The sequence below is a fragment of the Microcaecilia unicolor genome, chromosome 4 (assembly GCF_901765095.1).
Source record: "Microcaecilia unicolor chromosome 4, aMicUni1.1, whole genome shotgun sequence".
Lineage (NCBI taxonomy): Eukaryota > Metazoa > Chordata > Amphibia > Gymnophiona > Siphonopidae > Microcaecilia > Microcaecilia unicolor.
In genome coordinates, this window is record NC_044034.1 from 364,020,090 (window position 1) to 364,033,207 (window position 13,118).

General features: G+C 40.0%; 1 protein-coding gene across 1 annotated transcript in view; it reads left to right on the forward strand.

The window, feature by feature from the left end:
- The window catches only part of USP9X (ubiquitin specific peptidase 9 X-linked), a 377,318-nt gene that overhangs the window by 288,755 nt on the left and 75,445 nt on the right, over positions 1 to 13,118 (forward strand). The window contains exons 36-37 of the mRNA XM_030202341.1: positions 5,978 to 6,101; positions 11,464 to 11,689. Coding sequence (XP_030058201.1) covers positions 5,978 to 6,101; positions 11,464 to 11,689 — 350 coding nt within the window. The remainder of the gene's footprint in view (positions 1 to 5,977; positions 6,102 to 11,463; positions 11,690 to 13,118) is intronic.

The window sequence follows — 13,118 nt, forward strand, 5'->3', positions numbered from 1 at the left end:
AGTAATGTCACAAGTACCATTTCAGTACTATATCCACATCTGAATCCAGATTGTGGTTCATGGAGGATTGAGAAGTCATTAAGATAGCCCGTTAGTTATTCAGCGATTAAGTCTTCCATGATCTTGATCATGAGTAGTATGGAGGCAACGGGTCTATAGTTCTTTATTGTGCTTGCACTGAGGTTCATGTTTTTGGGTATGGATGTCAGCTATTGCCTTTTTCGGGGGGGAAGTAGGTCATTTGATAGCATTAAGTTCAGGTGGAGTGTAAATTTGATTAAGATCTTTGGGGTGTTTTCAGTAGGTAGTTAGGACAGGGGTCTAGCGTGCAGTGTGTGTTGTAAGATTTTTTGATTGCGTTTTTTACTTCATTGAGTGTTAGTGGACGGAATGTTGTCCACTGTCAATCCACCATGATTTGTTCATGAGAATTGTCTAGATCAGGGGTAGGCAACTCCGGTCCTCGAGAGCCGCAGGCAGGTCAGGTTTTCAGGATATCCACAATGAATATGCAGGAGATAGATCTGCAAGCACTGCTCCATGGCATGCAAATCTATCTCCTGCATATCCTGAAAACCTGACCTGCCTGCGGCTCTCGAGGACCGGAGTTGCCTACCCCTGGTCTAGATCGTCAATAAAAGATTCAGGTGAGATGGTGGAGTGTTTGAAACCTTTTCTTAATTCAATAATCTTGGTTTTAAAGTGTGTGGCTAGTTCTGCTGCAGATGGGTGAGGGTCATTTGTGGATGCAATAGATTGTACATTTAGCATATTATTGACGAGTCTATATAATTTTTAAATATTTGGCTCATCTGGGCCTAACTGTTCTTTGTAGAATACCTGTTTCATCTGCCTTAGTTTTTCTTTATATTGTTTTTGGGGGGGGGGGGGGGGGGGGGGGGGGGGGGGGGGGGGGGGGGGGGGGGGATTCCATTCCTCTTTGTTTTTGTATGTTTTGTTTTTGTTCCACAGTCTTTCGTTACTTCTGCATATACTTTTCAATTTACTTAATTCTTTATCAGCTTTTACTATACCATGTCTTCTTGCACTGCAAATCAGAATGGTTTACATATAATAAAAACAAGATACAATAAGAGAAAGGAACTTCATAAAAATGATAGGACAGATTTTTGTACAGTATGTTCCAAAATATTTCATGGTTTATCCTTCCTCAAGTTTCGCAAATGGTGTGTGTTTTTTTCCTTGTTCCCCTGCTTTCTTTCCAGTAAAGGGGTTGCATGTAGTTTAAAGTGGTCATTCAGAGGGATTGTTCCAACTATGGCTTCCAAGTATGAAGTCTTGGTTTGTGGAGAGTCTAGATGCAAGAAGGTCGGGGTGTGGCCTTTTGAATGGGTGGACTTTGGGGTTAGAGGTTGGAGATCCCATAGTTGAAAGAATTCTACAAGGGTCCTTAGTGTGAGTGTCATCACTTTTTTCTAAATGGAGGTTGATGTCTCCAGCTAGTAGGACATTGTTATAAGTTACACATTGGGTTGAAATGAAATCCTTAAACTCAATTTGGGCATCTGTCCATTTGCCTGGTGGTCTGTAAAAGAGGATGCAGCAGAGCTAGCCTTGTAGGGATGCCTCATGGAGCTTGATTGCAGTTATTTCAAGTTGGGGGGGGGAGGGTTATTGACTGTTATTGCTTCCGCTTGGAAGAAAGATTTGTATAATAAAGCTCTTCCCTCCCTCAACCCCAAGTGCATGATCTTGTATCCTAGTGGGCATATATCTTTGATGATATGATCTTCTTTAGAATGGAGCCAGGTTTCAGTTATAAATATTAGACCTAAGTGATCCTCTTCGATCCAGTGTTTTATAGTCTGTTTTGTTGACTACTGATCTCGCGTTGGTGTATCCGATGGGGATGGGTTGGTAAGTGTTGACATCCTTGTTAGCGAGCGTGATCTTTTACATTTGACGTTGAAGTCTACCTTTGGAGGTGGAGTGTTTCTTCTTTGCGGTTTTGATTGAGTTGTGTGTGTTTCAAAGGTTGGGCCTATGAGTGGTAGGTCTGAACATGTTGGTTGGCTTCAATAGGTAGCGCATTGTGATGTTTGCAATATAGATAAGGGATTACTGGGATTTTGTATTCATTTGCATAGGTTAATGTGGTTGTGTTAAATATTGATCTTAGAAGTAGGCATATGAATAGGTATTTGGTTATTGGTTTTTTGAGTCAGGAGGACTTTTCTGTTTTGTGCATCGAGGGATGGTAAGGTTTATGATCTTCGGCCGTGGATTTGTTTTGAGGATCGGTGTTTGTTGTGGTGTAGTTTGGATGTGGATGGATTAGGATATGTTGAGTACTTCATCCGGTGTGTTCCACTATGGTTCGAGGCTGGTGTGAGTTAGGGCAGATTGGGGTTGTTTGAGGGTTTTTTTTTTTTTTTTTCAAATTTCTAATGTTGAGGGGGTGCTGTTTTGGGTGGTTCCTCAGGAGATGGGATGGGGGGCTTGTAGCGAGCATGTGGTTTTTGTTAGCCTTCTTAGTTTGATTATAGTGCTGGTCTGTAGATTCAGAGAATGTTTTGCCGGTTTGGGTAGGAGCAAGATGTTCGGTCAGCTGGCATCCCTTTATTGAACTTATTTGTTTGAGGGTCCACGGAGCAGGGCTTGGTCACTGGGGTAAGGAGGAATACTTCATCGGGCCGTCGGCATGGTGTTATAGAGGGATGAAGTGATAACATTCAAACTAAGGTGCTGGGCCCTAGTGGAGTAACGTTTGGAAGGTCGTGCTGACTGCGACCCTGGACGAACAGTATTAAGAACTTGGGCGTGGAGTCATGAAGGATGATGTGGGCGGAAGTTCCCTTTATTTGCTGGGTGGGCAAGAGAAGGAAGCTTGGTGATTCAAACCTGGACAGAGAAAGTGCTGGGAGGAGAGAGCAGGGACTAGAGCTTGGGATGGAATTGAGCACGAAAAGCAGGAGAGAAAGAAAGTGTGGGACTCAGAGGTAGAACAGAAAGCCTGGAGAGGGAAGAAAGCAAACTGCAATTGAACTTGGGTAAGGAGGGGGTACACAAGGTAGTTGAGTAAGTCTGGGGATGGAAGGTTGGAGAGAGCAAACTGGTCAGCTGAACTTGAAGAGGGGAGCAGTGTTCTCTCTAAAGCAGGGGTTCCCAACCCAGTTCTCTGGACAAACTGAGCCAGTCTGGTTTTCAAGATATCCACAATGACTATGCTTGAGATAAATGTTCATGCACTGCTTCCATTGTATGCAGATCTACTTCATGCATATTCACTGTACGTATCCTGAAAACCTGAATGGCTTGGTGTGTCCCCAGGACTTGGTTGAAAACCCCTGCTCTAAGGACTGAGTTAATGCAAGCAAAATTTTTCCATTACATTACCTTACCTTGTGAGCACATCTTACAGATACATACACAGACATGAAGCCACACGTATACATAAATACTCGGAGGGAGGTTGGAAAGAATTACATGTGCCGTACTCTGCATGCTTTTCCTACTTGTTTGCCTATAGTTTATAGGTACTCAAATTTTACTCAGATACTGGATGTTTAACACAGCTTAAAAGGGAACACTGCTTCCCCTCTATGAGCACGACTCTTTAAAATTAAAATAAGGGGGGGGGGTAATGGGGTGATTTTGAGCACAACAGGAAAGAACCCCAACTGCCTCCACCAGCACGTCTGTTATTGATGGCATTATACACACTGTATGCACTCCAGAGAACTATGTACCAAAAATATCAAAATAATGCACTGCAATATTGAACATAATAGTATTTACAGTATTCTGGAAATATATGCAGGTGCTTTAATACTTGGCTCTCAGCCCTAGCTCCCCAGTCCAGCATTTTCCTGTTGGCTATATGAACAGTAATGTTCAACAGTATTGTAACAGAAATTCTGAGGTTACTAACATAGTAACGTAGTAAATGATGGCAGATAAAGACCTGTACAGTCCATCCAGTCTGCCCAACAAGATCAACTCATTCACATGGTATGTGATACTTTATGTGGATACCTGCCTCTCTTAGGGCACAGACCGTAGAAGTCTACCCAGCACTGTTCTTGTACTAACGTCGAAACCCCTTAAAATTTACACTCCAGCCCATCCCTATCTATTCAGTCACAATCAGGGCATAGACCATAGCAGTTTGCCCAGCTCCCATTTTGTTTCCCAATTACTGACGTCACCACCCAATCTCGGCTAAGATTCCGCGGAATCATTCCTTCTAAACAGGATTCCTTTGTGTTTATCCCACGCATGTTTGAATTCTATTACCGTTTTAATCTCCACCACCTCCCGCGGGAGGGCATTCCACATATCCACCACCCTCTCCGTGAAAAGATACTTCCTGACATTAGTCCTGGGTCTGCCCCCTTCAACCTCAATTCATGTCCTCTAGTTCTACCGCCTTCCCGTCTCCAGAAAAGGTTCGTTTGCGGATTAATACCTTTCAAATATTTGAATGTCTGTATCATATCACCCCTGTTTCTCCTTTCCTCCAAGGTATACATGTTGAGGTTCATAAGCCTTTTCCTGTATTTTTTGTGTTCAAGACCGCATACTAATTTTGTAGCCACCCTCTGGACCGACTCCATCCTGTTTATATCTTTTCATAGGTGCGGTCTCCAGAACTGCACACAGTACTCTAAATGAGGCCCCACCAGAGACGTACTCAATGACACAATCACCTCCTTTTTCCTGCTGGTCATCCCTCTTTTTACGCACCCAAGCATCCTTCTGGCTTTGTCTATTTTTCTACTTGTTTGGAAGCTTTAAGGTCGTCATACACAATCACCCCCAAGTCCCGCTCTTCCTTAACACTGCTACAGCTTGTTGTCTCGAATCTCTTTGCATCAGGTGTAGTGACCATAACCTGTCACAGGCAGGTATTTTATGTGGAAATCCAGGTAGATCCTGCTTGGCTGCTGAGAATACATATTTTTGTTTTGGCTGTCAAGGGTTAACTCCTTTGACTGTATTGACTATAAATGACCTACTGTGTTTATTTTTAATTTTAGTATTTACACTTACAAGACCACTAATTGTCTCTTATGCACAGTTTTTTCCTAGCCTTTTAATTGGGCAGTAGTGTCCTACAACAGGAGGACTATTTGGATTGTTATTGCATTTGTTTAAATATTACACAGTGGTACAGTATGAATTTTTAATAGAGGTATTCGACATTTGTTTGCTCTTTTTTTTTTATATATATATGTGATATTTTAGCTTCACACTATCAGCCAGAGCTGCTATCGACTCCTGAAACAGGCTTTTAAGCCGAAACACAGTGACCATGTTGAGTCTTTTTCATAAAGGCTGTTTTATCCACACACCTTTTTATGTGTGTTTTCACTCCACCCTTTGCTTGTTCTGCAGTAATCTACTGTACAGATCAAGGTGTGAAGGTTGGGGTAGGCGGAAGAGTGAGCAAATTGTACTTCTTATCAACCATCTATTCTATAGCATGAAGCTTCTTGTTCTTAACAACCAAAATAGCCCTTGAGTATAAAGAAATGTCAACACTCACCCAGCGGGAAGATCAGTTCTCACTAGCTGCAACTCCTTCAGAAGATGACCTCGTCTCTTAAACTAGCAGTACTTGTCAAAATGTTATGTATTCCACTAGACTTTTAAAAATATCATTAAAACTCATATTTGTTATCATTTATCATTTTCCTGGCATAAGATTTGTGAAAATTTGTATTAAAATGATTGGAAACTGTTTACTTAGCCACTTCTGCTTTTCTGAGCCTTAAGGTAAAGTAGATGCTTTGCTGATCCTTAGGCAGCCCATTCATCTATCTTTGTAACTTCTGAAAAGTCTAAGATACCTAAATTGGCAAATGACTAATAAGAGCAAGTGATTCTAAAAATAATAATGTGAAAATGTGTCTAGGCAAAAATAAAGAAGCTGTAAAATAATACCAAGACTAAAAGAGCAAATTAGCGCTCATTCATATGTTACTGCTTTTTTTTTTTTTTTTTTTTTTTGCAGGACAAGATCATCTATTGCCTGAAGCAGAAGAAATAACTATGATTAGTATACAACTTGCTGCTAGATTCTTGTTTACCACAGGATTTCACACAAAGAAGATAGTCCGAGGCCCTGCCAGTGACTGGTATATTTATTTTGTTTTTAAGAGCTAGAAATGATTATTTTCTTTTATGCTTTTGAGTCTGCTGGCTTTTTTTGTTGGTAGTGCCTTATGCCATGTGGGAGACTGACCGTATTGTTTAGATGTAACTGGGTAATTTTTTTTTTTTTACAGTTATTGAAAGATTCAATATCATAGTCCACTCAAGAACTTGTATATTGTGAATTCTAGTAAATGTCTTGTCTTATTTTAGCTTATAGCTTATATACCGCATAATCCAAAAAATTGGTCCTAGGCGATTTACAAAAAGTAATATAAAAAAAGGTATGAACAGATCAACTTAGCTACATCATAATAAAGGAACAGTGGCGAAGCCACAGGTGGGCTTGGGTGGGCCAGGGCCCACCCATTTATGGCTCAGGCCCACCCAACAGTAGCACATGTTTAGTGGTAACTGGTGGGAATCCCAAGCACCGCCAGCTGAAGATTTCCCCCTGATGGCACCTGTGCATGCTCAGTTTTCAGTGCATGCCTGCTGCCAAGGTGGAAAGAAGCTTTTTTCCACCAGCTGAAATAATTTGTTTTTTTTTTTGGGGGGGGGAGAGAGAGAGAACACTTGGTGCCCACCCAATTCTTGCCTAGGCCCACCCAAAATGTGTTGTCTGGCTACGCCCCTGTAAAGGAATATACAATTCTGACACATAATTAGAAAAGGTAAAAGCTAACAATGTAGCAACTCACAACAAGAAGAATTACATTGGTCAAGAAAAAAAGGAAAAAAAAAATTCTATGAAACATAAATCTAAAAAAAATAGGTCTTCAACTTTTTCCTGAAGGAATAATAGGAGCTATCCAACCTAATTTCTATAGGCAGGTCATTCCAAGCAGAAACATAACCAGTGGAAAAAGATGGTATCCAATGCTTTTAATATTTCAGCCCACTAGGGGAAGGAAAAAACAGCATTCAACGATCTCTACAGCAACGTACATTCTCAGTAGAAGATAAGTAATTCTACTGTACAGTTAAAGAAATATGAGCAAGACCATATGTCACTTTATGAACATAACATAATGTTTTAAACAACACTCTAGTGCTTATAGGAATCCAATGACAAGATCTCAACAGGAGGGGATACGCTATAATTTCTAGTACAAAAAAAAAATCAGGCTCACAGCTGTATTTTGAAGTAGTTTAGTTTAGACAGAAATTTCTGTGACAGACCAAGTTATATAGAGTTGCAATAATCAAGAACAGATAGTGTCAGAGCCTGTACCACTAAAGCAAAATCTTTTTCATGGAAATTAGAATTAATTGATCTAAGCTGCTTAAGTTTGAAAAACATTTTTGACCACATTATTAATTTGAATTTCAAAAGATGAAATTGAATTAAAAAAAATAAAAAACCTCCCAGCACACGTGCATACTGTGTGACCTTTAAGGGTAGAGTCAAGAAATACCAGGCTGATTGGAATTAGGGCCATTTCAATCAGTGGATACTTCTTTACCCAGGATTCAACATACTTGTTGAACCAATCCAATGCAGTCTCTCATGCTGCAGATATGCAGTGCTGTTAGTAGGTGCCTGGGGCTTTGTTGGGAAGAATTTCACAGGTACCTCTCTGCTTAACAGTGGATATCTGTCTACACCTTTTTCATAATTCTGAAGGGATTGTAATTTGTGGTTTATTTAATGGCAGAGTTTAATATTTCCAGAGTATGTGTATTTCTGCTGCTTGGAATAGAGCTAGAAAAATGAAATTGCAGATCTATTAGTAATTTGATATTTATCTTTAAAATCAAGCATGGTACCAGAAGAATTTTTAAAAAGGGTTTCAGAGGTTACCTGGGAAATTACAGACTAGTGAGCCTCACATCCGTGCTGGGCAAAATAATAGAGGCTATTATAAAGAATAACATTACTGCGCATATACATACGGACATGGATTAATGGAATAAAGCCAACATGGGTTCTTGCTTCACCAATCTACTACTTTCTTTGAAGGTGTGAATAAACATGGATAAAAGTGAGCTAGTTGATACTATATAACTGGATTTTCAGATGGTGTTTAAGACAAAGTACCTCATGAATGACTGAGAAAATTAAAAAGTCATGGGATAGGAGGCAGTGTCCTATTGTGGATAGGTTAAAAGATTGGAACCAAAGTAAGGTTAAATGGTCAGTATTTTTCAATGGAGAAGGGTAAATAGTTCGGATCCCCAGGGATCTGTGCTAGAACTGCTGCTTTTTAACGTATTTATAAATTATCTGGAAACGAGCATAACAAGTAAGGTGATCCAATTTAAATCACAAAAAGATTTTGAAAAATTGCAAGAGGACCTTATGAGATGGGGAAACAGAGCATCCTGATGACAGATGACATTTAATGTGAGCAAGTGCAACATGATATATATGTAGGAAAGAACCACCTAAACTATAGCTATATAATGCCAGTTTCCACATTAGGAGTTGCTGCCCAAGAAAAGAATTTATATTTCATCGTTGATATATGTTGAAACCTGCTCAGTGTACAGCAGCAGCAGGTAAGAAAGCAAATAACATAGTAACATAGTAGATGACGGCAGAAAAAGACCTGCACGATCCATCCAGTCTGCCCAACAAGATAAACCCATATGTGCCACTTTTTGTGTATACCTTACCTTGATTTGTACCTGTCTTTTTCATGGCACAGACCGTATAAGTCTGCCCAGCACTATCCCCGCCTCCCACTACCAGCTCTGCCATCCAATCTCGGCTAAGCTCCTGAGGATCCATTCCTTCTTAACAAGATTACTTTATGTTTATCCCACACATGTTTGAATAGTATGTTAGGTTGTATTAGGAAAGGAATGGAGAAAAAAAACTAAAAATATTATCCCTTTGTATTACTCCATGGTGCGACTGCACCTCAAATATTGTGTACAGTTTTGGTCATCGCATCTCAAAAAAGATATAGTGGACTTAGAAAAGATACAGAGAAGGGCAACAAGAATGATAAAGTGGATGGGACAACTTGAGGACAGGCTAAAGAGACTAGGGTTATTCAGGTTGGAGGAGAGACGGCTGGGGGGAACTATGATAGAGATCTATAAAATACTGTGTGGAGTGGAACAGGTAGACGTGAGTCGCTTGTTTACTGTTTCCAAAAATACTAGGACTAGGGGGCATGCAATGAAGCTAATAAGTAGTAAATTTAAAACAGGTCTGAGAAAATATTTCTTCATTCAAAATGAAATTAAGTTCTGGAATTCAGTGCATGAGAAGGTGGTAAAAACAGTTACCTTAGCATGATTTAGAATAGGTTTGGACAAGTTCATAAAAGAAATAGTCCATAAACCATTATTAAGATGGTCTTGGAATACTCCACTGCTTATTTCTAGGATAAGTGGTATAAAATCTGTTTTACCTTTTTGGGATCCGGCCAAGTATTTGAGACCTGAATTGATCACGGTTGGAAACAGAATACTGGGCTTGTTGGACCATACGCTTATGTACTTATGACCTGATATGTCTGGAGAAGAGGATGCTCCCTAAAGTGTTAAAATATGAAATTGAAAACTTTGATTGGTCTGACCATGCTCCACTGTGGTATGAATGGATGCTGAGAGGGAAGGAGAGAGGAAGCATTTCAGGAAACTATTACAAAGATTAAAATTACAGAACACATAGACAAACGTGGTTTAATGGGACAGAATCAGCATGGGTTCAACCAAGGGATGTCTTGCCTCACCAATTTGCTTCATTTCTTTGAAGGCATAAATAAACATATGGATAAAGGTGAGCCGGTGTATCTCGATTTTCAGAAAGCTTTTGACAAAATCCTTCATGAGAGATTCCTGAGAAAAGTTAAGGGAAAGGAGGCAATGTCCTTCTGTGGATTAGGAATTGGTTATTGGACAGAAAACAGAGAGTAGGGTTAAATGGCCACTTTTCTCAGTGGAGGAGGGTGAATAGTAGAGTGCCACAGGGATCTGTACTGAGACCAGTGCTATTTAACATTTATAAATGTTCTGGAAAAGGAATGACGCGTGAGGTGATAAAATTTGCAGATGAGACAAAGCTATTCAAAGTTGTCAAAACACATGTGAATTGTGAAAAATTGTAGGAAGACCTTAGGAAACTGGAAGACAGGGCATCCAAATAGCAGATGAAATTTAATGTGGACAAATTCAAAGTGATGTACATTGGGAAGAGTAATCCAAATCATAGTTGCCTGATGCTAGGGTCCACCTTAGGAGTCGGCACTCAAAAAAAAGATCTAGATATCATTGTAAAGACCAAGAATATCATAATGCCTCTGTATCGCTCCATGGTGTGATCTCTCCTTGAGTATTACATTCAATTGTGGTCATCATATCTCAAAAAAGATAAAGCAGAATTAGAAAAGGTTCAAAGAAGAGTGACCAAAATGATAAAGGGGATGGAACTCCTGCCATAAGAGGAAAGGCTAACAAGCTTAGGGCTCTTCAACTTAGGAAAGAAACAGCTGAGGGGGGATATGATTGAGGTCTGTAAAATCCTCAGTGGTGTAGAACTGGTAGAAGTGAATCAATTTTTCACTTTCAAAAAGTACAAAGACTAGGGGACACTCAATGAAATTACATGGAAATAATTTTAAAACAAATAGGAGGAAATATTCTTTCATTCAAAGAATAATTAAGCTCTGGAACTTGCTGCTGGAGGATAAGTACATAAGTAATGCCACACTGGGAAAAGGCCAAGGGTCCATCGAGCCCAGTATCCTGTCCACGACAGCGGCCAATCCAGGCCAAGGGCACCTGGCTAGGATGTGATAACAGCAGTTAGTGTATCTGGGTTTAAAAAAGGTTTGAACAAGTTCCTGGAGGAAAAGATGGGCATGGGTGAAGCCACTGGTAATGTGGTCTGACCAAGTATGGCTAGTCTTATGTTCTTATGTAAACTGCCTTATTAGTGTAATAAGTGATGGGACCTCCCCTTCTTCCCCACTCCTAACCAGAGCTGTGAGGGGGGGGGGGGGCTTCCTTATAGGTTCTTTGGGCAGCGCTGTGAAATCAGAGTTTTCCTATAAATGGGAAAAAGTTGCTTTTGTAACTTCAGTGTGCAGCAAAAATGACCATGATTCTGAAGGAACAGGCCTAGGGGGCACCAAAGCAAATTACAGTAGCAGTGAAACTTACATTGCAACGTAGCGGAGAAGCGTGATTAAGTCTGATGATTATACTGGCAGCATTGCTAAGCAATGTTGGTCTATTTGATGCACTATATTCAGAATGATCTATCCTGGAGATTTTTGTGTATAACTATCTGTAGGTTCTGCTGTATACCAGTTAATTTGTGCAACTCCACAAGTGACATATTGTGCCTGCCAGTTCTCTGTTAAATAGTTTATATTTTCTTTCTTACAGGTATGATGCATTGTGCATCCTTCTTCGTCACAGTAAGAATGTGCGCTGTTGGTTTGCACACAATGTTCTTTTTGCCTATGCAAACCGCTTCTCGGAGTATCTTCTGGAGTGCCCTAGTGCAGAAGTGAGAGGTGCATTTGCAAAGCTTATAGTATTTATTGCACATTTCTCATTGCAAGATGGTCCATGTCCTTCACCTTTCACATCTCCAGGTCCTTCAAGTCAGGTATTCATCCAGTTATCTATTTTTCATGTTTGTAAATTTCCAAGCTGCAATTGTTTCCACATTAAGAGCATGTAGAGAGAAATTAATTTGAGTATTTCAGCTGTCAAGTAAAATTCTGTACCTTTTGGGAGTTTGTAATCCACATTGTGCTCATGAGGTTTGTAACAAAATTATTAACTTTTAAATTAAATCATATTACTCAGAATATAGGTAAGAGTTACTTTAGGTAAGAGTTACTTTCTTGATGTAATTAAGGTTTATTCCTTTGATAAGCAGTATTCAATCAGGCACACAAGTGGGTAATATTGCAGGTTGCAGGGTAGAACAACCTGATCAGCACTCAAAAATAAGTTTAAAGTTCTGAGCACCTGTGAGCAGCAGTCTCCTCTGTCTCTTTTGTCCCATTTGGATCGGTAAATAGGTTGGGGTGATTCAGACAAAATGTTAGGGTGTGATCATATGTCGGGGTTGGAAACTGTCAGTTTCCTGATTAAAATGCCATATTTCATTATTCTGTGTTTTTCAGATACTGTGGGGTATGCCTTCTTGAACATTATATGCAATGCCAGACGATAGACTATATGATCATATTTCTCCTCTACTACAGCTCCTACACTGATTAAATTCAAAATCCTTACGATGACCTTCAAAATTATGCACACATCCACTCCATCTTATCTCGCTAGCCATTGAGTGGAGGAGTGGCCTAGTGGTTAGGGTGGTGGACTTTGGTCCTGGGGAACTAAGGAACTGAGTTCGATTCCCGGCACAGGCAGCTCCTTGTGACTCTGGGCAAGTCACTTAACCCTCCATTGCCCCCTGTAAGCCGCATTGAGTTTGCCATGAGTGGGAAAGCGCGGGGTACAAATGTAACAAAAATAAATATCATTCCCTATACGCCATTTTGTACACTTCGCTCCTTGATAGATAACAGATTAGTTATTCTGCTCCCATTAAGAGCACGTCTGGAATCAACGTGTTTGGCTGCTTTGTTTCTTCTTGGCCCCAGCACTCTGGCACTTGCTCCCTCAGCATTTATGACTCGCAGAGTCATTTGAATCTTTTAGAGTCTTGCTGAAAACTTATTTTTTTAAATCTGGCTTCTGGACTTTAATGTTTCTACCATCTGGTTTATAGGGTGTTCGGTCTACCTGGTTACACTTCTGGAACAGGAAACGGTATTTAATTAGTTGTGATATGCTTTCACAAAGATGAAATCTGGATTTTAATTATCTGTCAGTGGTTTGAATATGGGGTATGCCTGCGTTATGATGATTGGTCTTGAGTGCATGAACTTTCCTATCAATTATGGATTTATGGATTTGTATTTTTTTTGTTTAGGTCATTGGACACTTTAGCAAGTTCTGTTTCAGTTGAATGAAGGGGGCGAAAGCCAGATTGAAGTGGATCAAGAATAGCTTGAGAGGAA